This window comes from Lactuca sativa, chromosome 8 (genome assembly GCF_002870075.4).
Source record: "Lactuca sativa cultivar Salinas chromosome 8, Lsat_Salinas_v11, whole genome shotgun sequence".
Lineage (NCBI taxonomy): Eukaryota > Viridiplantae > Streptophyta > Magnoliopsida > Asterales > Asteraceae > Lactuca > Lactuca sativa.
This window is the reverse complement of record NC_056630.2, coordinates 230,234,129-230,256,528: the sequence shown is the minus strand read 5'-3', so window position 1 is coordinate 230,256,528 and position 22,400 is coordinate 230,234,129. Positions and strand designations below refer to the sequence as shown.

The 22,400-nt window shown below is 35.4% G+C and overlaps 2 protein-coding genes across 2 annotated transcripts; both read right to left on the bottom strand.

The window, feature by feature from the left end:
• Positions 1-562: 562 nt before the first annotated feature.
• On the bottom strand, positions 563-11,235 carry LOC111905640 (GPI-anchored protein LLG1). The gene is made up of 3 exons (XM_042897391.1): positions 11,097-11,235; positions 1,216-1,272; positions 563-933 (listed from the first exon to the last, which is right to left on the bottom strand). Exons 1-3 carry the CDS (start codon positions 11,233-11,235, stop codon positions 563-565), a joined length of 567 nt encoding a protein of 188 aa, XP_042753325.1.
• A 4,906-nt stretch (positions 11,236-16,141) lies between these two features.
• LOC111905637 (LRR receptor-like serine/threonine-protein kinase GHR1) lies at positions 16,142-21,209 on the bottom strand. Its single transcript, XM_023901329.3, has 4 exons — positions 20,863-21,209; positions 19,497-20,708; positions 17,877-19,412; positions 16,142-16,944 (listed from the first exon to the last, which is right to left on the bottom strand). Exons 2-4 carry the CDS (start codon positions 20,548-20,550, stop codon positions 16,358-16,360), a joined length of 3,177 nt encoding a protein of 1,058 aa, XP_023757097.1. The 5' UTR covers positions 20,551-20,708; positions 20,863-21,209; the 3' UTR covers positions 16,142-16,357.
• Positions 21,210-22,400: the final 1,191 nt, after the last annotated feature.

Below are 22,400 nucleotides of genomic sequence, written 5' to 3'. Positions count from 1 at the left end.
TATAAACTAGATTAATCGTGAAGGGAAAAACAAAACTCTATAGGCGTTTTAGGCAACGAACATTGAAAATACCAAGTTATTATTGTACTTTGAGAATAGCACATTGCACTTTGAAAATCAATTGTAAAAACTTATTTTGAGCATGATAATGAAGTAGTAGTTAAGAAATCTTGAAACGATACCAAAACCCCAAGATCAACAATGCAATGTACTTTTAAAAACGACACCAAACTCCTTCAACTTTTAATTCGAACACATTTTGTAAGCCAAAAAGTAGGATGAATTTTTGAAGATTTTAAAGGTCTTTGATCGCATTGTGTTCCATGATCCACGTTGGAAATTTATTAGTTTATTTATGATAATATGATTCACGATTTTAAAGGTCTATTAAGGAAAGACAAGTGGTCTTGCATTCTGCTTCCATGGGTATTTAGATCTTCTGCAATCACTATCTCTATTAATTCGTTGTTTCTACATTAAACACATATAGCTTGCCGAATTAAGTCATGTTCTCTCCATTAAATTTAGACAAAAAAAAATTCTTCTAAACAACATTATATTATCATCCAAAAAATTCTAGCACAAACACCATGACTCCACCCATGATCATCACCCATGGTGACTTAATACACATGGTTGCAGCCTGACTCTTGTCTCCCTTCTTTGAAGTAGATGTATCGATTTTCTCACAACTAAGACCTTTCTTGTCTCCTTTACACATGCTAGCAAAAAGCCCAGGGGGGTATTTCCCGTATACATTTATGTAACTAAATAAAGTTGATGCACAATTTGTCTTTTCATCGTTAATTTGTTCCCAATGAGGGCATGCAATTTGCAAAAAGGAGTTACAACATGGCTCACGTTGGTATACTGGTCCTTTGCATTGGCTTGTGATGATCGTGTAGTTTTCATTCTCAAAGTTCACAGGACACGCTGTAAAAAATAGATTCTTGACTAGGTTAAATGGAAGAAATCGCAACTTGCTTTTATTTATTTGTTCATTATTGCATGATTGCATGCATCATACTTTTATTTTTCGCATTACAACTTTGTAATTTGGAAAAATCTAATCGGATGTAACAATGTCATTGAAAAATGTAATATGTGAATGATTTTTGTTTATCCGGGCATCATGAAAATGTTATAGAATAAATGAATGAACCTAATGTTCTTATTATGTGTTTTAAATTGGGACCAATAGAGGAAAGAACTTACATTGTTTCTGTTGAAGAAGATTACGCCCAGTCACCTTATAATATTGATGCGTATTATCTATAAAGATTCAAGATCATCAAAAACCAAATCGATTGTGTGATTAATATGAGAAAAAAAATAAATAAAACAAAAAATTATTCAAGAAAAATATGATTATATGAAGTATGTTACATGAAAATGGGGAAGAAGCGATCAAGAAAGCAGGAGACAAGAGGAAGAAGACAAGGCAATGCAGAAACCGAAACGAGGCCATGAATTGTTGTATTCTTGTAAATTGTATCGATCGATATTCCTGGATTTGTTCAATAATTCCTTTTTTTCTCCATGATAACTCATCATTTTTATTGTTATTTTAATAGTTTTTTTTTTTTTTTGGAAGAATGGGGTGGGTGAAAAAAGGGTTAAAACGTTTTCTAGTAAAATACTTTGCACCCCTTAATCTATGTCACTAATTCCACTTTGACCCTTCATGTAGCAAATACGTTTGTGTGTGTATATATATATATATATATATATATATATATATATATATATATATATATATATATATATATATATATATATATATATATATATATATATATATTATATATATATTGAAAGTGTGTGTTTATGAGATTTATCTTAGATATATAGGTGTCATATCACGCTTATCACACTATTCCAATGTCACATAATCATTATATCATTTTTCCACTCAACCCACAAAACTAATGGGTGTCATATCACATTTTTATTTTTTATTTTTTTAATTAAATGTAATTTCATAAAAATGAAATTTTATAAAAGAAAAAAATTCATAAATTGTCCATGTGGTTTTTTCAGATCTGAAGTTTAGTCAATGTGGTTTAAAAACATCATAGATGGTTCATGTGCTTTCAAAAGTTTTGACGATCGGTCCTTATTGTTAACTCCGTTAAATTATGTCCGTTAATAGAATGACATTTTCGTCATTTCACTACCACAGGGACCATTTATGATGTTTTATTTTATTTTAAAAAAAACGAAATAATATGCAAAGGGGGTCCCAGCTCTCTCTCTCTCTCTCTCTCTCTCTCTCTCTCTCTCTCTCTCTCATTCTTATATCACCAGCCACCACCATTGTGTTTCTCACTCTTTGCTGCTAATCGGAGCTAGCCAAACACCCTCACATGCGCTCTGATGTTTCACATGCGCTCTGATGTTACTGCTTGCGTGGCTCCATTGGACCAGCTCCCTCCGACCACCCGTCACCGTTCACCACCCCTCCCTATGAGTTCACGTCGGTAGAAAACAAACGAGCAAGGCAGTGGAACTTCCATTGCACGATGCCACCATGAGGACTCCGATCACCACCACCTTCTGTCTCTTTCTTTTGTTGATCGTCGTCGGAAGAAAAGAATGACGGGGCAGTGAAACCGCCACCTCAGCTGTCACACCCCCGAACCAGACGGTGGAAACATCCGAGGGCTCGTGTGACTTAAATTGAATATCATCACAATGAATATACATGAATCATAACATAAACATCACCATGCATCAATATATTACAACCAACATTGTTCACATCAAGTACATTGTTTTAACATCACAAATCCATACATAACTTGTTTGATAGTTTTCAAAAAGCAAAACACACTAACATACTTGGTACCTATTTCCTCAGCTTACCTGTTACCTGAGAATACAAGTTATTTTGAAAAACGGTCAACATATGGAATGTTGGTGAGTTCATAAGTATGTTTGATATGAAAATGTTTTGTGTAGTTTGAACGAGAACAACCCAGAAAACCCGATATTTTCTGAAAAGACCATTGTTTGTAAAAAGGTGTGAAGATCCGTACAATATGCATGATGATTTCAAAACATGTATAATTGAAGAACTTAGTATTAAACGTACAAGTGAAAATGTTGAACTTCCCCGGAAAACCCGATGTTTTCCAAATACATAAAATATAGTGATTTCTCAAATTGTTATACCGCCACAATGAATGATTTTGATTACTCTTCCTTGATTACTCGGATGGTTTTGGATTAATTAATGGTTGTGAGTCGTTATAACCGTGCATGATAATGACTAATTATAACTACAGACTACGAACAATCCTTAGAGGTGTCGCCCGTTATTACTCACTTAAATCCAAACAACCTTAATTACTTTTGATTACTCATAAGCCTAGCAAACGGGGAGAAGAGGAGTACAAAGTCTTGCTACTTCTGTGAGTTATTTTAGGCTGTTGGGTGTGCAAAGGACATGTTGGCCCATCTCACATTTGATTACTTTGACCTTACTAGCTATGCTAATGGGCCACTAAGGCCCGATAGCACTTAAAAGCCAGTGAAGGTCCTTTCAATATGGAATTGGGTCATAGAAGGCCCAATAACATATTGTCGTTATCCCTTGGGCCCAAAGATCATGTTAGTGGATTTCAAAGGTCCAACAAGCATGATTGAAGCCTTTAAGCCCAAGGTTTTGGAATGTTTACTTGCCTAGGTATTTCACGATTGTTGGTGGGTTTGATTGAACGATTGTTATTTTTGTATCGACTCGAGACCGATCGATTTGTTTATAACGATACTTGGAGTTATGCGTGTATTCATCTTTCAATTTATGTACGTCGTGGTTTAGCATTTTTGACTCAATATTCTAGAAATAAAATAAGTGAATATTGGCTTGACCCTTTTTCGTCCTTCTTTAATAAAAATGAGAATTTTAGTCCCTTATAAAAAAAAGACATTTTTGCCCTCAAACTCTTTTCTTGACACTTTGGAGTCATAAACTTGTACAAATGATAATTTTTAGCTCCAAAACTTATTCTTTGGCAGTTTCAGCCTATCCAAAAAAGTATTTTACGGCTAAAATCCAAACTTTATGCAACTTTTACAATTTTGACCCAAAATCCAAAAACTTTTCATTTTTTATCCTTTTTGGTAAAGAAAAGCATTTTAACCCCTGAAATGATTTTGTTTACCCTTTTTATCCCCTGTTTTGAGAAAATTTCCATTTTAGCCCCTTAAAATTCAGATTTTTCGCAACTTTGGGCTTGTTGGGCCGAAAAGCCCAAAAATTAGCCCATTAAGCTAATATTTACATTTTAAGTCCTTTGAAGTGCATAATATTCATAAAAACTTTTTTTTCTAACCGTTTTGACTCCTTTGACCCTTAAGAAAACCGTAAATGACAATTTTTGACCCAACTTTTGTTTATTTGACAATTTAAGCCCAAAAAGAGGTTTTATGTTGAAATATGTTTATCACAATCTTATAAGTTAATATTCTTGACTTATTTAGTATAATATAACTTAGATCATGTTTGTTTTCCGTCTTATGGCATAGATCTCGAGATTTCTTCCCTTTTGGTTACATATTCACCACAAAAACACATAAAATCACCCATGCATGCACAAAATCATACATAGCACACACATACACATAGATCTACACATTTTGCTTGTATTCTCCCCCATAAAACTTGTAAAAACCGAAAAAGAGAGGGGTATGAACTCACCTTGAGTTGTGGGTTCGGTTTTTGAAGAAAAATGGAAGAAGTTTGATGTTATTCTCGGCCTAGCAAGCTTCTTGGAGGTTCTTTGGCTTAGATGAGTTCTAAGAGGCAAGATCACGAATTTAAATAGATTAAGAGGATATTTTTGATGAAATGAAGTAGTTAGACCATGGATTTAAGCATCAACTTACCTTATATGATGACTCTTAGGGAAATTCTTACTTGAAAGCTCCTAGAAGGAGGAAGAACTTTTCTAGAGAGAGTTTTGTTTGCAAAAGATGAATGAAATGGATGTGTATATGGGTGTCTTCGTCCGAGAGTAAAAAGGAGAGGGAGAAGACAGATAATTGAGTTGACATGCATAAAAACATGAGATTTTGCATGGGTTTCCAATGGGTAAATGTGAGGTGGCAAGCAAAAGTCAACTCTTCCCTTCAATTTTTAGTAGTTGGGCCGAGAAGAGGGAGAAAGGAGAAAGGAAAATTGGGCTTTTTGTTCTTAAGTCCATCTTATGGCGCAATTAGGTGATTTTTGGCCCAAAATAAATCAAGGGATGATTTTTATGATCCATTAGGGCTAATTAGTTTTGTTATGGCCAAATAAGGTCCATTAGGGTATTTTATTTCATTCTAGGCCCAACATGGCCCAAAATATTAAAATAAATGGGAGTGGGTCCAATTAGAGCCCATTTAAGAGTTCTAAGCCCAAGATAGTCAAATTGGAAGCTTATTGGCCCATTGGGCCCAATAAGGAAATCCTAGTCCAAAATGGACTTAAACCGGGATTTCTAGGGTTTCCAATTCTTTGTTGACTATTTGCAGTGCTTGCATAAAGTGTTTGATTGAAGTTTTTTTTATTGAATAAGCATCATAAATGCTTCCACATTGTTTGTTTACAGTTGGTATAATTGTTGTTGTTACAAAACATCAAAATTTCTGGTTGTGACAGCAGCTCCGCCGCCGCTGCCACAATCTTCATCTGCGTAGCACCTCCTCACACCAGCTTTTGCCACCCATCGACCGCCACTTTGATAATACAACAGGTAATGATCACCACCACTCTTATTTTGGTATATATATATATATATATATATATATATATATATATATATATATATATATCGAGATTTAAGACCGATTCACCGAAACTAATAGACCCAACAATCTGTCTTCACATCCACCTCTTAATTTGACCACCGCTTGTATGGTTGTATCTATCTCACAAATGTTTTTAAATCATGAACCAGAGCATACACCATATGTGGTCGGGAGGACTAGGACGCCACCCAACATAAGTATCAAAGTTCATAAGAAATTCTAAATTGGCATTTTAACAAACACATGGCAGGCAAAAAGAAAAACTATTGAATTCAATTGTTAGGGCTCATATTAGATGACAATAAATACAATGAAATCATATATTGGCTCCAAAAATCGATTATAGACGGGAATTTGAGGTTATTTGACTCCCATGTATGTTCTTTGTGTGTTTGGAAACCCACAAAAAAATGGATTCCCTAAAAAATCAACCCTCTTCATTGACTTAAATTCCCTATCTCTTTCAGTTCCTTAAACTCTCATCCCACATCGGTATGTAAAAAAATATTCATCCTCCTAAGCCTCTATATATTGATTTCTCAAGGCTTAGAAACTTAATTTGGGATGGGGTTTGGGTTTGGGTTTAAACCTGGAACCAAACTGATAAAAACCAGAAACCAAAAAACCGAATCAATCAGTTTGGGTAGTGGGTTCGGTTTGTTTTATCTAAAAACCGATTATAGCGTGTTCGGTTTGGTTTTAGGTTAAAACTGACCCAAACTGACCCATGCTCACCCCTAAATGTACGAAACCCACTGTTTTCCAGCAGTATCTCTTCTTCCTATCCGGAAACTCCATTTCCAAAATTAAAGAACCCCGATTTAACAAATTGGCTTAGAGTAAATTCAATTCCTATTTTCCAGGTTCAGCTCTTCTTGAGTTTTAGTTTGATTTCATATGGAAAGCACCATTAAAGAACACACCATCATATCATGAACTGTTGCAACTCGATGATTCTCCACCTTTCACCTAGCATCATCCAACCATCACCTTGGATGATATTTAGGTCGACGTGCGCCTGAACTATGTTGAGAGGCTGGTAGCTATTTTGGAGAGAAAGATGAAGGTCTTGCGTAACAAGGAGATACATTTGGTAAAGGTACGGTGGTAGCATCGAAGGGGCTCCGAGTGGACCTGAGAGCCGGAGGCTGAGATACAGGAGCATTATCCTGAGTTATCCACCTCGGCAGACTTTAAGGACGAAGTCTAGATCAAGTGGGGGAGAATTGTAACATCCTGATAATAAGGTACTTCAAATTTCAACCCTATAATTTTATTATGTTGCATTTTGGACCCTAAGCTCAAGAAAGTGTGCAAAGGAGCCCTAATGGCATTGTTGTAAGTATGGCCTTAGGAGTACGCCATGCGTACGTGGTGTATGCTGAGCGTACTAAGGCGCACCCTAGTATGTTGGGTGTACATCATTGTACACTATGCGTACTTTCCAGATAAGGAAACCCTAGTTTTTAGGGTTTAGCTGGTATTTAAGCACCCTTATGGCCTCATTTCTTCCACTTTAACTGCATCAATCCCTCTCATACGTGTTTGTAACCCTAGAACCACCTTAAGGAGCCTTTTCAAGATTAGAAGTGTGTTTTTGGTGCCTTAGAAGAAGAAGGAAAGAAGCCAAGCTCATCTTGAAGGAGAGGAACACTTGGATTTGGGATTTCTACTTCATTTTCAACCATTCTAAGGTATAAATCTTGAAACTTTATCCCTCTAACTCATAGATCTAGTTTTGGTTGAATTTATGGAGCTTTTTGGTCCCAAAATGTTAGATCTTGAATAAGGCATGATCTTGATCTATGAGTTGTCCTTTCAGACCCTAGGAGGGGTCTTAAGTCATAAAAAGGGGTTCCAAATGGTTAGTTTTTGCTTCATACATCTTGTAGAATGTCTTAATGGAATAAGACCTTGTATTAAGCACTTATTGGACATCCTAGATTATAAAGTTGGAGACTTTACGACTCTTAAGAGTATTTTAGCCATGGATCTATAGTTTGGATGTAAGAGCTTAAGTCATTAAGCTCTTAATGGAATTTTTAGACATGCGAGGGTACGCCCTGCGTACGAGGTCAACCACCCCAATGGTGGTCGGCCAGCGAGGCTTCGTGTACACCCAGCATACCTCAGAAGTACGCCCCACGTACGCACCCTGAGTTAACTCGATCGAGTTGACTCGGTTGGGTTAACTCAATTGACCTAGATGGTTTGACCAGTTGACCTTGACCAAGTTTGACCTTGAGGGTATTTTGGGTATTTTGGGATTTTGGTATTTTGATGGAAATTGGTCACTTGTGGAAATAGGTTTCGAGTAGAGAGTTGAGATTCAGATTCAGAACCTCATCAGATTTTGTTCAGTTTGTGAGGTGAGTTTTCCTCATTGTAATTTTGGGTCGAAGGCACCAAGGCCTGTCCATTGGAATGTTACCCTGGTTTATCGCATGCTGGTATGTTGTAGTGAACTGTTAGATTTGTATCCTGGTATATAGGATGATGTTATGCTTAGTGATCTGTAAGATCTGTCTGATTGTTTATTAATTGGATATATGTATGCTTATTTGTTATGTATATGTCCACATGGTATATGTATGGTTGGGTTGATGCAGACCGGTGTAGACTAAAGGCGAAGAGACTTAGGGAGCCCTGGATAGACTACAGGCGTGAGAGGCGTACCAGTCAGGCCGAAGGCCCGAAGAACGTTCCAAATAGGTAGAAGGTCCCGGTGAGGCGTACCAGTCATGCTGAAGGTTCTGTGAGTGTACCACGTAGACTGTAGGCCGGTGGGGTGTTCCAGTCAGGCTAAAGGCTCTGTGTGCATGTTGTTTATATTTATGCTTATGTTATGTGTTGGTACTTTGGGGGATCTCACTAAGTGTTAGCATACAGTTTTGGACTATGTTTCAAGTACTTCGGATGATCCCGGGAAGGAGAAGGCATGATCTTACACATCCTCATGTTTCTGACTTATGATTTTAGGAGACTTTGATGTTGAAAATATTTTAAAACTATGATTTTAAACAATCTATGAAATTGGTTGGTTTTAAAAATTTTAAATTTATCATGATTTTGTGAATGTTACACATGATGGTGGGGATGCTCTTGTTGTTGGTGGTTGTGCTCCATTTCATTGTTAAGCTTGGGTAATGGGTGGATTTGAAGGAATGTTGATTACAAAGCATATTAGTATGTAGATTTTCTATTTTTTATTTTTATAATTGTTTTTTTTGGCGATATATGTAAAAGACCTGTCTAAATGACAGGCATTTTGTAAGCTTGGGTGATGTTCTTGGTTCATTACTTATGATCCTATGTACTAATTGTTATCCAGAAAAAATTACATTGAAAGTGTAATAGAAATAGGAATAAGGAAAAAGTGGGGATGTTAGTGAACCCACGTGCCTTGCACAGTGGGGGTAATTTAGTCTTTTACATGTACTAGCAATTAGTTAAAATTTTCTTCTATACCTACTTATTCCATTCTAGCACATTGTTTTCTTATTCAAATGCTCTCCACTATGAAGCTATAATACGAACATCATGTACTACCAATAACCTAGGAAGGCCCTTTTATGCATGTCCCAAAAAGGTAATTTACCATTTATTCATTTTCTGATGTTAACCCTAGTTTTCTTAACATGTACTAATTCAGGCAAACAATTGGAATCAGGATGCTCGTTTAGGTTTTATAGCTTGGTTTGATGAAATACAGTGCAACAATGAAGGTGTGATCATAACTGGGATGTTTAGGTCGAACAAAAAGCTTCAATCTGAGGTCTTTAAGTTGAAGTTATACCTAATATGTTGTTTGGTATTTTTGTGTTTAATCATGTACAAGTTGTAATCAAGATCATTTGGGTTAAATTATGAACAACTTGTAATGTACGTTGTTTTGGTTTGTATGTGTAACATTAATGGTTGTTGCATCACTTTGTTTTGGTTTGTATGTTTAACTGGTAATGTACTTAGTTTTGGCTTGTATGAACAACTTGTAATGTACTTTGTTTTAATTTGGTTATTGTATTACACTAAACTTAATGTCTTAATCGTTACAAGGACCCTACATCTTATTCAAGGACCTCAAGCAAATTATTGGACCACATGTGTTAACTGATGTTACAAGGAATACATGTTCCCTTGTAACCTAACCAAGTTAACATTGATTCCTAGAACTATTGACCCCATGTTCCCTTGGGTAACATGCACCATGCACAATCAATAAAACAAGTACATATCTTTCTTAAACAAACTAAGTTTCTAAAATAACATAAGTAGGACAAATCAGTGACAACCAAATAAACAAGTACAAATGTTTCTCAAAGAAACAAAGTTAGTAAAAATCCAAACTTATCAACCTAGTGCAACCCAATTCCAAGCATAAAAAACAAGTTCAAACAAACACAACCAAGTTCAAACATAACAAGTTCAAGGAAAATAATCTTAATCATTAAGGTCCAATGGGTTTATACTAGTATCTTCTTTCCCATCTTTGCTCTTAACCCTCTTAGTAAGTTTCATCTTGATGATTCTCTCCTATTTGTTTCTTTTACACTTACTCACTATTTTGTCTCCATTTTTCCCTTCGGGCGCTGATTTTGATCCATTGCTTCCTGCACAACACCTTGTGCTCCTTCACCATTTTCATTGACAGTTGTTTTCCTTTTTTTTACATTTAGTTTTGGCCTCCTTCCAACTTGAGGTTTTTGCACTTTAGGTCTTTTAGTTTGAGGACATGTGACCTTCTTATGCCCTACTTATTTACACACATTGCATGATATTTTTCCTTGCTTTAGACACAGTGTGTCTTAGGAGCTTTTTTGATGCATCTCTTCTTCTATTAACCTTTGGTCTACCTAGCATTCTTCTCTTCATTGGTGGAAAGGTGGTATGAATTCAGTAGGTGGTCACATATTGCTACCATGCATCCCATAAATTAGGTACTTGTAAGTGTTCTTGTACACAGCACCATAGAACATTGTATCCACATAAATTTCAACATCTCTATTCAGAGAGGATATAGTTACAACTGAATGCACGTATCCATACCCATTAAGTTGCCACACAATACAAGTACAAGTCTTCTTTTATAGGTCAACAACATAGGACTCAGTCATGTTTCTAGTTTCAAATTGGTTTAGACCATTTGGTAAAACCTGTCAATACCTATTGCAAACATACCAAAAGTAAGTACCTAAATACAATTAGGAGTGTAAAGATTAGAAAGTACCTTTGAGCTCTTTTTAATTGATTCAGTAGGAGTGTAGTTGTTAGGCAAGGCTAGTAATCAGGCCATGAACTACCTTTGATCTTTAAAATGTATATCCTCTCCATAACATACAATCTAATCTCCTCTAACATGGTGATGATTGGCTTTTTCCTTGCATCCTTGATTACACTGTTGAAGCTCTCAGATAATCCATTCTCCACTACATCACACATCCTTTCCTCTTGAAAGAATGCTCTACTCTAAGATTTGGGGTTTGTTTCCATAAGATAAGAAAAGGTTGCAGGGTTAAGCACTTCAGTCTCCTTTATGGCAGCATTGAATAAAGGCTCGTTGGATGCCTTGATTGCCTTCCAAAACATGGTATCATAGTGTACACTACTTAATTTTTTCCTAAAGTTGGCAACAATATGTCTTGCACACTGCCTATGTTCAGCAGTAGGCGGTACCTCTTTGACAACCTCTAACAACCCCTATACAATAATGGTAACATGTTAGAGAAAATGAATACACCATTACAATATTTAAAAGTAAGAAGTAAACAACATATCTTATGTTGATCCGACATCAATGTTATACCAAAACCATTATCCAGTTAAGGGTCATCTCTCAAGTCTTCCAAAAACCATTTCCAATTTTCTTTGTTTTCTACACAGACAACTGCCCATGCAATTGGGAATATGTGATTATTGGCATCCCTTCCTACAGCACATATTAGCTCTCCAGTACATAACCCTTTTAAGAAACATCCGTCTAAATTTATAACCCTTCTGCAGCTCCCTCTCCATCCATGCTTTAGCCCATCAAAACACAAGTAAATCTTGCTAAAGTAATTTTTACCATCTGGCATAAAATTGACATCCATTTTGACTATTGATCCTAGATTGGATCTTCTAATCTTCTCACCATATGATCAGAGCTTTGCATAGTGCTCCACTAGTGTTCCTTCAGTCGGTTCAATTGTGTACTTCTTTTCTCTTCTACACTGTCCCATACTCACATTTAAACCAAATTTATCTTTAACCTCATCCCTAAGTAGTCTGACACTAATCTTTTGTTTCTGTAAGAATTGTGTTGTGTAATAAGTACCTATGTTAACAATTAAACTTAACTTGAAGTTTCTTACACAGTTATGCTCATTTATGAGACTCTTAATCTGGAAAGACTTTTCCTCACTCATCCAAGAAGCCCACATTCTAAACTTGCACTGCCCAGAACAACATTTCACTAACAGTCTCCTACTATCATTTTTTGTAACATAACTGATAACCATTTGCTACAGTATAGTTACACATCATATGTTTCAGTTGTTTAGGACTCACCAATATCATACCTAATACAGGTTTCTGCTTTTTCCAATGAACATTCTCATTGTAAATAGCCTGGCTAGTAGATATTATCTCATCCTCATGTAAATGATCATATGGCTCTTCACGAGGTGGACTGTGGGGGGGTGACTTGCTCCTTTGGGCACAACTTACTCAGAAACTCATCATCTTTTGTCTTGTTCATAGGAATGCACTCGTCAGGTTCAGTGTCCACTTCCATGTGAATGTCATCATCTTGCTCACCTTGCAAATCCTCCCTTGCCCTTCAATATCATCCCTACTACCATGTAAATCTTGCATGTCGATTCCATCATCTATACGCATACGAATTTGCACTTCTTCATGAACTTTATTTGCACCAGACAACTCGTCTAAAGAACTGCAAACTTATGCTTGCTCTTCAAGAATCCATTGATGTACATTAACACCAAGATGGTCCATGTATACATTAATTACAAGATCAGAAGCATACCAAACTTCGATTAGTTCCATATAATCCATATCAGTGGCAATTATCCTCAATCCATCAGGAAATTCAATATCGGGGGATGCAAAAGTACACATTCACACATCTCTCAACAGATAATCTTTCAAGGAACTCCATAAATTCGGTTTTGTCCATTCCAATAAAATCTACATCATCAAACCTTTGCTCGGCTCCATCTAAGTAAGTAATAGGGGTACCTGGTAAAAATTCCGGCAAAATGTAGATCAATCTTCATGAAAACGGCTATAGCAACGACAAAATTCGCCGATTTGAGCGACGAACGGTTGATGAAAAGGGTAGGACGGAAGAACAATTGAACAAAGGATTTAGATGAGGATGTTACAAAAGAAAGAGTTCGAAAGAGACAGTTGAGAGTTGAGTGGTTTAAAACGCACGGTAAGTCTCATTAGCTCATCTACATGTGGCAATGACATGGACTTAGTTAATCTAATTGGATATACGTGGAATTGGAAAATTGCTATGTGGGATGGGTGTCACCGGGCAACCCTTCATATTTCAAAAAGTGTCCTTTTAAAACCAGAAAACACAAGTACAAGCCCTGAAAATGTAAAAAAATAGTCACAAATGACCATTTAAACCATTATACGTAAGTTTATAGGGCTACAGTAACAATAACATTATTTAGTGATGTTTGTCTATTAATACAATATACAAAATATTCGTAAAAAATATGTACGCCAAATTTTTATAAAACCAATAGATATAAGAATTACTTCTAAAAATCTCAGTAAGTTAGAAAAGTAAAATATACTTGAAATATTCTTTTTTTAGTTAAAAAAAACCATGTAATTAGTTGGAGATGGATTATTTTTTTGTAAAGAAAATTATATTAGAGTTTGAGATCATTTAAGGCGTTGTATTTTGAGTTGTATTTTGAAAAGTTGTCGATCATACAAATAGACTAAAGGGTTCAAAGTGTAGCATATCACCTAAGTGCTTTTATTTTATGTTTAATTAAGAAATTACTTAAAACTTCAATTGTTAAACACAAGAAATAAGTTACATTTTTACTTATTTATTTTTATACGGTTTTAATTAAATTTGGCAGACGAACTATTTCAAATGTTTCTAAAATTTAAACATATTATTAGTTTATTACATACCAACCATGAAAGTTATATATTGAATCGGTCAATGTAACCTACTATACCAGCTACATCAAGTTGTCAACTTTCTTTCTTATAATTCTCAACAAAATTAGCTTGATTCTCAAAAAAAAAAAAATAATAAATAAAATAAAATAAAATAAAAAATAGTCAAAATTATATATAAGTAAAAAGGTTGGCAACATGTTCTATTGCATGTCGACCAATTCAGGACAAACTTTCATTGTTTGCTATCGTTCGTTGTCCGAATTTTGTGTAAGCTTTTTATATATGTATATCATGTGTTTTCTAATTGTAAAATTGTGATACAAAAGGAATAAATTGCTTTACTTACTGAATTAGAGTCCAAGACCAAATAGATTCTATGGCTTATTCAGAATCAGATGTGCACATCGGTTTGGTGGGCCTTTATCGTGCCTTTTGTAAATGGACTTGTCTTGATCAAAGTGGTCCCAAATGATTCTAGCCCAGTTTTATTTTTTGTTTTTGATTCTTAGACTTCTTATAAAAAGCTACATTCGAAAATGGGATTAAAGTCTGACTCATAAAATTCAGAAGAAGTCTGGCGAAAGGGAGAGGACGACGTATCAAGATTGAGTTGAGTGAGTCTATTAACTTTAAGATACTTATAAAAATATCAAAAAAAAAAATACATATTCAATCGAATCTAATGTAATTTTGTGTATGTAGGGATTCTTACAAACCTGACATATGGGTCTTATCGACTACACGCCTCCAAATTGAACAAAACTGAAAAAAATGATGTTCGATTTAGAACAAAAAATAATGTCAAAATTGAATAAAAATTAAACTTAGTGTCAAAATTGAAAAAAATAAAATAAAAACTTAGTGTCTTTTATGAGAAAAAAATCAATTTTGATACATCAACATGTCATGTCAGCATGTTACGTCATCATGACACGTCAGCAAATAACCAAGTTGATCGGTTAAGTGGTCAGAACTGTAACAAATTGGAAACATAGTGTTAAATTTAAGACAAAAAAAAAATCAAATTAGAATTTTTGTGAACTTGATGTCTTTTTTGCTATTTACCCTACATTGAATTTTTCTAATGATCATATCACTTTCTTATTTTTAACATTTCTAACTAATATGTTCTTAAACATGCATCTGTTCTGATTTTGGCCCCTATAGTTTTAGTTTGTTATGAATTTGACCTAAATAAGTCAGGTGTTGGAAGGAAAATAGGGGGAAGACAATGGAGGTCGGGGGTTCGGTGGGTATATGGTATGGTAGAGCCCATTTATTTTTTAGTTAAAATTAGTTAAATATAATTTAATCTTAAAAATGATAGAAAAGACAATTCACATAGACCAATGATCAAAACTGCAATAAAATTCACTTGCGAGTTAAAAAAGAAAACAATTTGGACCAAGAACGCAACTTTTGTACAAAGTAAAAACCACTTTTTAATTCTAAAAGTTTTTTTTTTTCAAAAGTTTCAATAAAATTCTAAAAGTTTTTTTTAACAGAAAAATCTTAATATTTTGAAAAAAAAATCATATAATCTTAATCTATCATTTGTTGTTCAAATATAAAAACTGACTTTTTCGTTAATTTAGACAAAACATCAAAATATTTGAATTTTTCTATTCAAAAAAAACTTTTAAGACTTTATTGAAACATTTGAAAAAAATTTAAAACTTTTCTATACATAACCCTTTAATTTACTCCAAATTTTATATTACAGATAATTGTGCAAAATTATTTATTTTGAAATCCAAAAAAAAAATCTAATGAGAAAACAGGAGTTCCATACCAAATTTGATGTAGTTAACCTGAATTTGAGAGTTGAAAAAAACTCTGTACATTTTTGTAATTAAATTGCTGTTATAATAGTTTAATACCGCATTCATCACACAGACATATGACTGTCTGATACTATATTTGACATGACAACTTCAATACACATTCAATGTGCATTTTGACTAAATTGAAAGTGGCATTAATAAAGTAAAAATGTAAAAGCTACAAGTTTATCTAACCTTTAAAAAAAAGAAAAAAAAGGACAAATCCTCTTTTTAAATATATCTAATAACAAAGGTACATACTTTTTTCTCATCAATAAATAATCCTAGCTATAGGTCCTTCCAAACTTATCAATAACCTCCCAAAATGTAGACATAACACACAATCCATAAATGGTACAAATCCAACCTTTTCAAACCCCTCCAAACATACCATAAAACCAACCAATTTTTTGGTAAAATCTGATTACAAACAACCCAAAAACATACCTTCAGAAATCACCAAAAAAAGATTTCAAAAAAAAAAAGGAACAATGAACTATTGATTCCCAGTTCAATCCCTAATCTAACACCATAAAAAAAAATAAGATTAAACAAAAAAAAAAACTAGCTATTTTAAATTTAATTTATATAGACGAAAGATCTTCATAAACCGTCTTAATCCCCGGGCGCTCAGAAAGCGGCCGTAAACACCGCAAGGCAATCCCAAGCACCTCCTTCATCCCCTTATCCGCCGCCGGAGTTCCCATTTCCGTCATCAACACCGCCTCAAAACAATCCGCACCCCGCCCTTCGGCCACCTTCAACCGCACCCAATCATTCAAATCCACCCCACCACCACCCTCCCCCGCCACCACATCTCCGGCACACTTTCCGGTCAAAAGCTCCAACAAAATAACTCCAAATGCATAAATGTCTGATTTGAAGGAGGGTAGGGGCCGCTTGGATGCCGCCAGCTCCGGGGCCCGGTAGCCGAGAACTCCGGCATCAAGAATTTGTTCGATGGTCCCCGCTTGTGTCATGAGGCGGTGGAGACAGTAATCGGCTACACGCGCGTTTAGATCTTGACCGTCTAATAAAATGTTGGTTGACTTGAGGTTTCCGTGTGGGATTGCTCGGTCAAAATGGAGGTAGTTTAGACCGCGTGAGATGTCGACTGCTATTTTTAGCCTTTGTGCCCATGTCAATGGAGGCCCTTTTCTTCCCGGTCGATCTAAAAGCCAATACACAAATGTTAATTAATTAATTAATTAATTGCATTGTGTTAGATGTAAGAAATAGCAATCTACTTTTTCTTTGGTTTGTTTATGGGTTAATCTCGTAAAAGACCTTGTATTTTGTGTTTTTTCCAGATTAAACCTCATCTTTATTTTTTTCATGAAAAAGGCGTCATATTTTTTCATTTTTTCCGAAAAAAACTTCGACTTTGTATTTCTTTTCCGAAAAAAACCCTCAACCTTCTGAATGTTTCCTAATAAATACTCAACTTTTTTAGTGAAAAAAAAAAAACTCACATTTCACAACTCTTTTTGGAGAAAAATGATTAAAAGTGCTGGAATGGAAAAAATGAAAAAATGCAAGGTTTTTTTCATGAAAAGATAAAGACGAGGTTTAATCCGAAAAAAACACAAAATATAAGGTTTTTTATGATATTAAGTATTAACCCTTAGTTTATTGATTATTATAGCATCCTACTTTTGCTTCTTCCTGTTGGAGTATTATAGTTTGAAAAATCTAGTTGATTATCATTATGGCAAGAAATGAGTAATAGGAAGAAAAAAAATTAAAATACAATGCTTTTAATACACAAATTAATGAAAGTACATTGCTATTTCACACATTTAGCTCGCTTTATTATTTTAGTAATTTGATACAAATAAATGCATGTAAGTTCATTTTTTTCAATTACAACATTGTACTTTTCAAAAAAAATCTTATTAAATTATGAATTTGAAAGTTTACCTGATTATAACATTATAGTTTGAATTTTTTATTACCACATCATACTTTGAAAAATATACCAGTGAAAATTGCTTTGTATTTGGGTGACACTGCTATAATTGGCTATAGAATTCCCAAAGCAACAAAAATAAAAATCCTATTATAAAGTACATTGCTATTTGTAGTTTAGAAAAAGATTCATACCATAGAGAAAACTCGCAAGACTTCCAGGAGATATATAATCCGAAAGAATTAGCTTCTCATGTTGTGTGGGCCCCCAATAATACCCTCGTAAACCAACCACATTCGGGTGTCTAATATTCGCAAACTTTTTCGCCTCTTTTGCAAAATCCTTTCTTTGTTTCGCAACACCTTCTCTCAACCATTTCACCGTCAACAACAAACCGTTATCAAGGGTGGCACGATACGACGTCCCGTGGCTGCTCCTCCCCAACACCTCCGCCGGAGCTCGCGAAAGCTCCTCCGGCGAAAACGACACCGTGTCATCAAGAAAGTAAAGCTCTCCCGCCAACCGATCCGGCGACCTGACATCGAGCCTCGCGAGGTTTTCCACGGTGTACGAGTCACCGGAATCCGGCGAGTACGAGAAACCGCTCGTTTTCGACGGTGAAAAACTCGCCACCGCACCACCACCACCGCCGCCTACAACACCGATCTTTTCCGGCGTAATCGCCTCCGATGACGACCCTTTTCGTATATCGCCGGAGGAAACCGCGGTTGCACCGCCACTCCCGCCAACGGTATGGCGGCGGATGTCTTTCGTCCCGACTTCCACCGGGCGCCGTGAAACGCGCATGTAGTGGATGAAAACCGCTAGGAGGATTAAAATCACAACTGCAATAACACACGCGACAATTACAAGCACTTTGAAAACGGTTTTGATCGGTTTTTTCTTCCCGGAGGTGGAGTTACCGGATTTTGGTCCGGCCGGGGGATTCGGAAACTGAAGGTTGGAGTTTCCGGGAAAGAAGGAAGATTCCGGAAACTTCCGTAAATTTTCCGGAACAACTCCGGAGAAATCGTTGTAAGACGCGTTGAATCTCGTTAAATTATCGGACAAATTCTTTAAAAGAGGGCCCGTGAAATGGTTTCCGGAAACATCTAGAGAAACGAGAGAAGTAAGACCGGTTAAAGATTCTGGTAAAGAACCGGTGAATTTGTTTCCGGAAACATCTAGAACTTCAACTCCCGATAACAAACCGAAACCTTCCGGAAACTCGCCACCGAATTGATTACTAGAAATATCAAGAACCCGAATCTTGGATACATTCGATAGGGAATTATCCGGAAAAAAATCGATATTTCCCGAAAGTTGGTTTCCATTAATGTAAAGTTCTTGCAAAGTAGGCATGGAGAGTAATCCATTCGGGAAAGGTCCATTGAATTGATTTGAAGCAAGATCGAGTGATTCGAGTCTTGGAAACATTGTGATTACTTTTGGGATTGTTGAATTGAGAGAATTATGGGAAAGATTCAAGTGATTTAGCCTCAAGAATTGAGATGTGACTTCTGGGAATGAACCGGTCAACCGATTTTGACTAAGGTCAAGAAACTCGATGTTTGCCCATTTGACTAATTTGGTCAAACTTCCTTCGAAATTGTTGTTTGATAAATCAAGAACAGTGCATCCACCCGTCACCAATGGAAGCTCACCCGTGAGATGATTGTTGGATAGATTGAGGACTTTTAGAGTTGCTGGCATTATCATACTCATTGGACCTGTGAATTTGATCAAAGAAATGTTTTAATGGAAAGAAATGAAAGTAAAATGATATAATAAATAAATCAATGATATTATTTTACCTGTGAAATTATTCCCACTCAAATCTAACTCGTTTAGCACCAACGAATCATCTTTCAGAAGATCATTCGGAATAAACCCAGAAAACTGGTTATTCGAGAGCTTAAGAACTTGAAGAACATATGCAAAATTAAAACTCGGAAGTTCTCCAGATAACTGATTGTAGCTCAAATCCATCATCACTAAGCTCCCAAACTTCAACAAACCACCGGAAACTAAAGATCCGGTTAACCGATTGTGGCTAAGATTCAAGTATTTCACAGTGTCAGAAATCCCAGGTAAGAACTTCCCATCTTGATTTGAAGAAGTTAACAGATTCCCACTAAGATCAACGTGAACGGAAGTTGTAAAAAGCAGGAATTCAACGTCGAAATTACCTTCAAGCGTATTTCCATGGAGGTCAAGAACTTCAAGCGCTATCATGTCCTGAAACCCTTTCGGGATTTTCTTTGTGAGCCCGTTCATTGATAGATTTAGGTAAACAAGGTTGTTTAGCGTTGTAATGGACGGTGGAATTGGACCAGAGAATAAGTTCCTGCTTAAATCGAGAGATTTTAGCGAGCTCATCTCTGAAATCCAATCGGGAATGGACCCTGAGAAGCTGTTTCCCGCTAAAGACAGATTCATTAAGCTATTGACCTTTCCGATATCAGGTGGGAGAGACGAATTGAAGAGATTATCGGAAATATCGAGAAACGAAAGCATTTCGCCTAATTTGTTTGGGAATTTTCCAGTCATGGAGTTGTTGGATATCGAAAGGGTTACCAATTTTGTGAGATTTGCGAATACATTCAAATCGATGTCAGCTGATAGTGACAGATGATCGAGGACCACACCGGCGACATTACCACCATTGCACATGATTCCATTCCAGGAAGATGGGCAGCCATTGAAGTCGATTGACTCTTCATTCCAGGAATTAAGAACGAACCCAGTTGGATCATGTTTGATTCCTTTTTTAAACTCCAGTAATGCTAAAATATCCTGGGAAGGAAGCTGACTCATAGCAGGAACAATACACAAAACCAGTAATACAACCCTAATCATCTTCTTCATCGAACAAAAAAAACCCAATGTAGCTCTGAACTTTTCTGAAAAACTTAGATTAACAGCATTCACAAACACAATACGACTTGAAAGTAGGGTTTATCGGCTTCCCCAAATGGGTTTGAAGGCTATATATCCAGAACTCGAAAGGGTTTACCTAAATCAAACTGTAGAGCACACCAAGATTCATAAAACGAACAGAAAGCGGATGTAAGAGGTAAAACGGAAGCAATGCAGGATGAAATGCTTGCAGGAAATGAAATTTAAACTACAAATGGAGTATGGGTTTTAGGTTTTGTAAGATTTAGCGAATATCTTTACCCGTACTAGCGGTGGTGACGAATTTACAACTTTGAACACTGTTTCGAAAACCCTTTTTTTCACTTGAAATAAAAGGTTGAAGCATCGACGAATCTTAGAGTGTAGATTTGCTGCATTTTAGTTGCTAGAATGACCTGAAAGGGTGAGATATGAGCGCTGCCGTCGGTTGTCGGAGGCGGTGAGGGTGAGGTTACGGCGGCGGAGCAAGCGTGGGGGAACACTCTGTGTGTGTGTGTGTGTGTGTGAGAGAGAGAGAGAGAGAGAGAGAGAGAGAGAGAGAGAGAGTATGTGATATGGTGATTTAAGACAGGACTTGTGGAGTGAATGGGCTTTGATGTTTCTTTTACTTTTTTTCATTTTAATTTCATTCTTTTGGATAAAGAATTCTCTGATTATTTTGTTTGTCTCTTTAGAACTTTATTGAATAAAAATAGTTACATATATTTATTATTTTTGTTTTTTTTTCTTATTTTTCGTACATATTTACTTTAGTGATATTTTTCAGGAACAAAAAATTGTAAAACTTTAAGCTTAAAATATCAACAAATTTGTAACAGATTTCTTTATCATAGTTTTGTATTTTTTTTCACGAGTCACATCATTACATTCTGATTAAGTAATACAAACAAAATTTTATTTATATATTAGATAAATTGGTTAAAACATAATATTCTAACAAAAATAGACTGAAAACATTGAGTTATAGTTGAATAAATTATTTAAAAGCACAATTTCAAAATAAGAAATACAAATTAAAATAATAATGTTATATTTTGGTCAATTTGATAAAACATAACATATTAACAGGAAAAACTTCAAACATACAATCATAATAATAAAAATAAAAATAAAAGAAGAAGTTCATAAAAATAAATTATATATATATATATATATATCATTATTTTTCATATTTAACACATTAATAAAACCATATCAATATATTCAAATAAAAAATTAACAGCTTTTAACTAATAAAAGATCTTTTTTACCAAAAAGGTGCTATTTTTTATAGAAAAAGAAGGAACAAAAATGATGCACTTTCTTTTAAGGTGTTGGAGGCTTTTTACGATATAAGTAAATCAATTACCAATTTTTAATTAAATAAAAAGCGGGAAAATGAAGCGTATTTTCGCATAATCTGTCAGTAAACAAAAACTTTGCCCGCCAAAACAAATTTTCCGTATTCTAATTAACCTAATCCAGATTAGCGTACATATTTCACTGCATAAAGTACATGTTACTTAAGCTTTACAAGATGAGAATTGGACAAAAAGGTGGAATCTTTTGTTTCTATATAGTGGACGCCAAAGTAGTGTATAAGATGTACTTAAGTGGTATGTGTGGGGTCCGCGCGTGTTAAATAAGTGATTGTTACCAAGCGGCATAGGGAACGTGGTCAATGTCCAGGTAGGACCAACGGTGGGGCCCACGGAGATGACGGAGGTAGACGGGAGGTTGTCAACGTCAGGTTTTTATAACGGGAGGTGAAGTAGGTGTTAGGGTTTAAGAGGTGTAGGGACAAATGGAGATATGTTTGT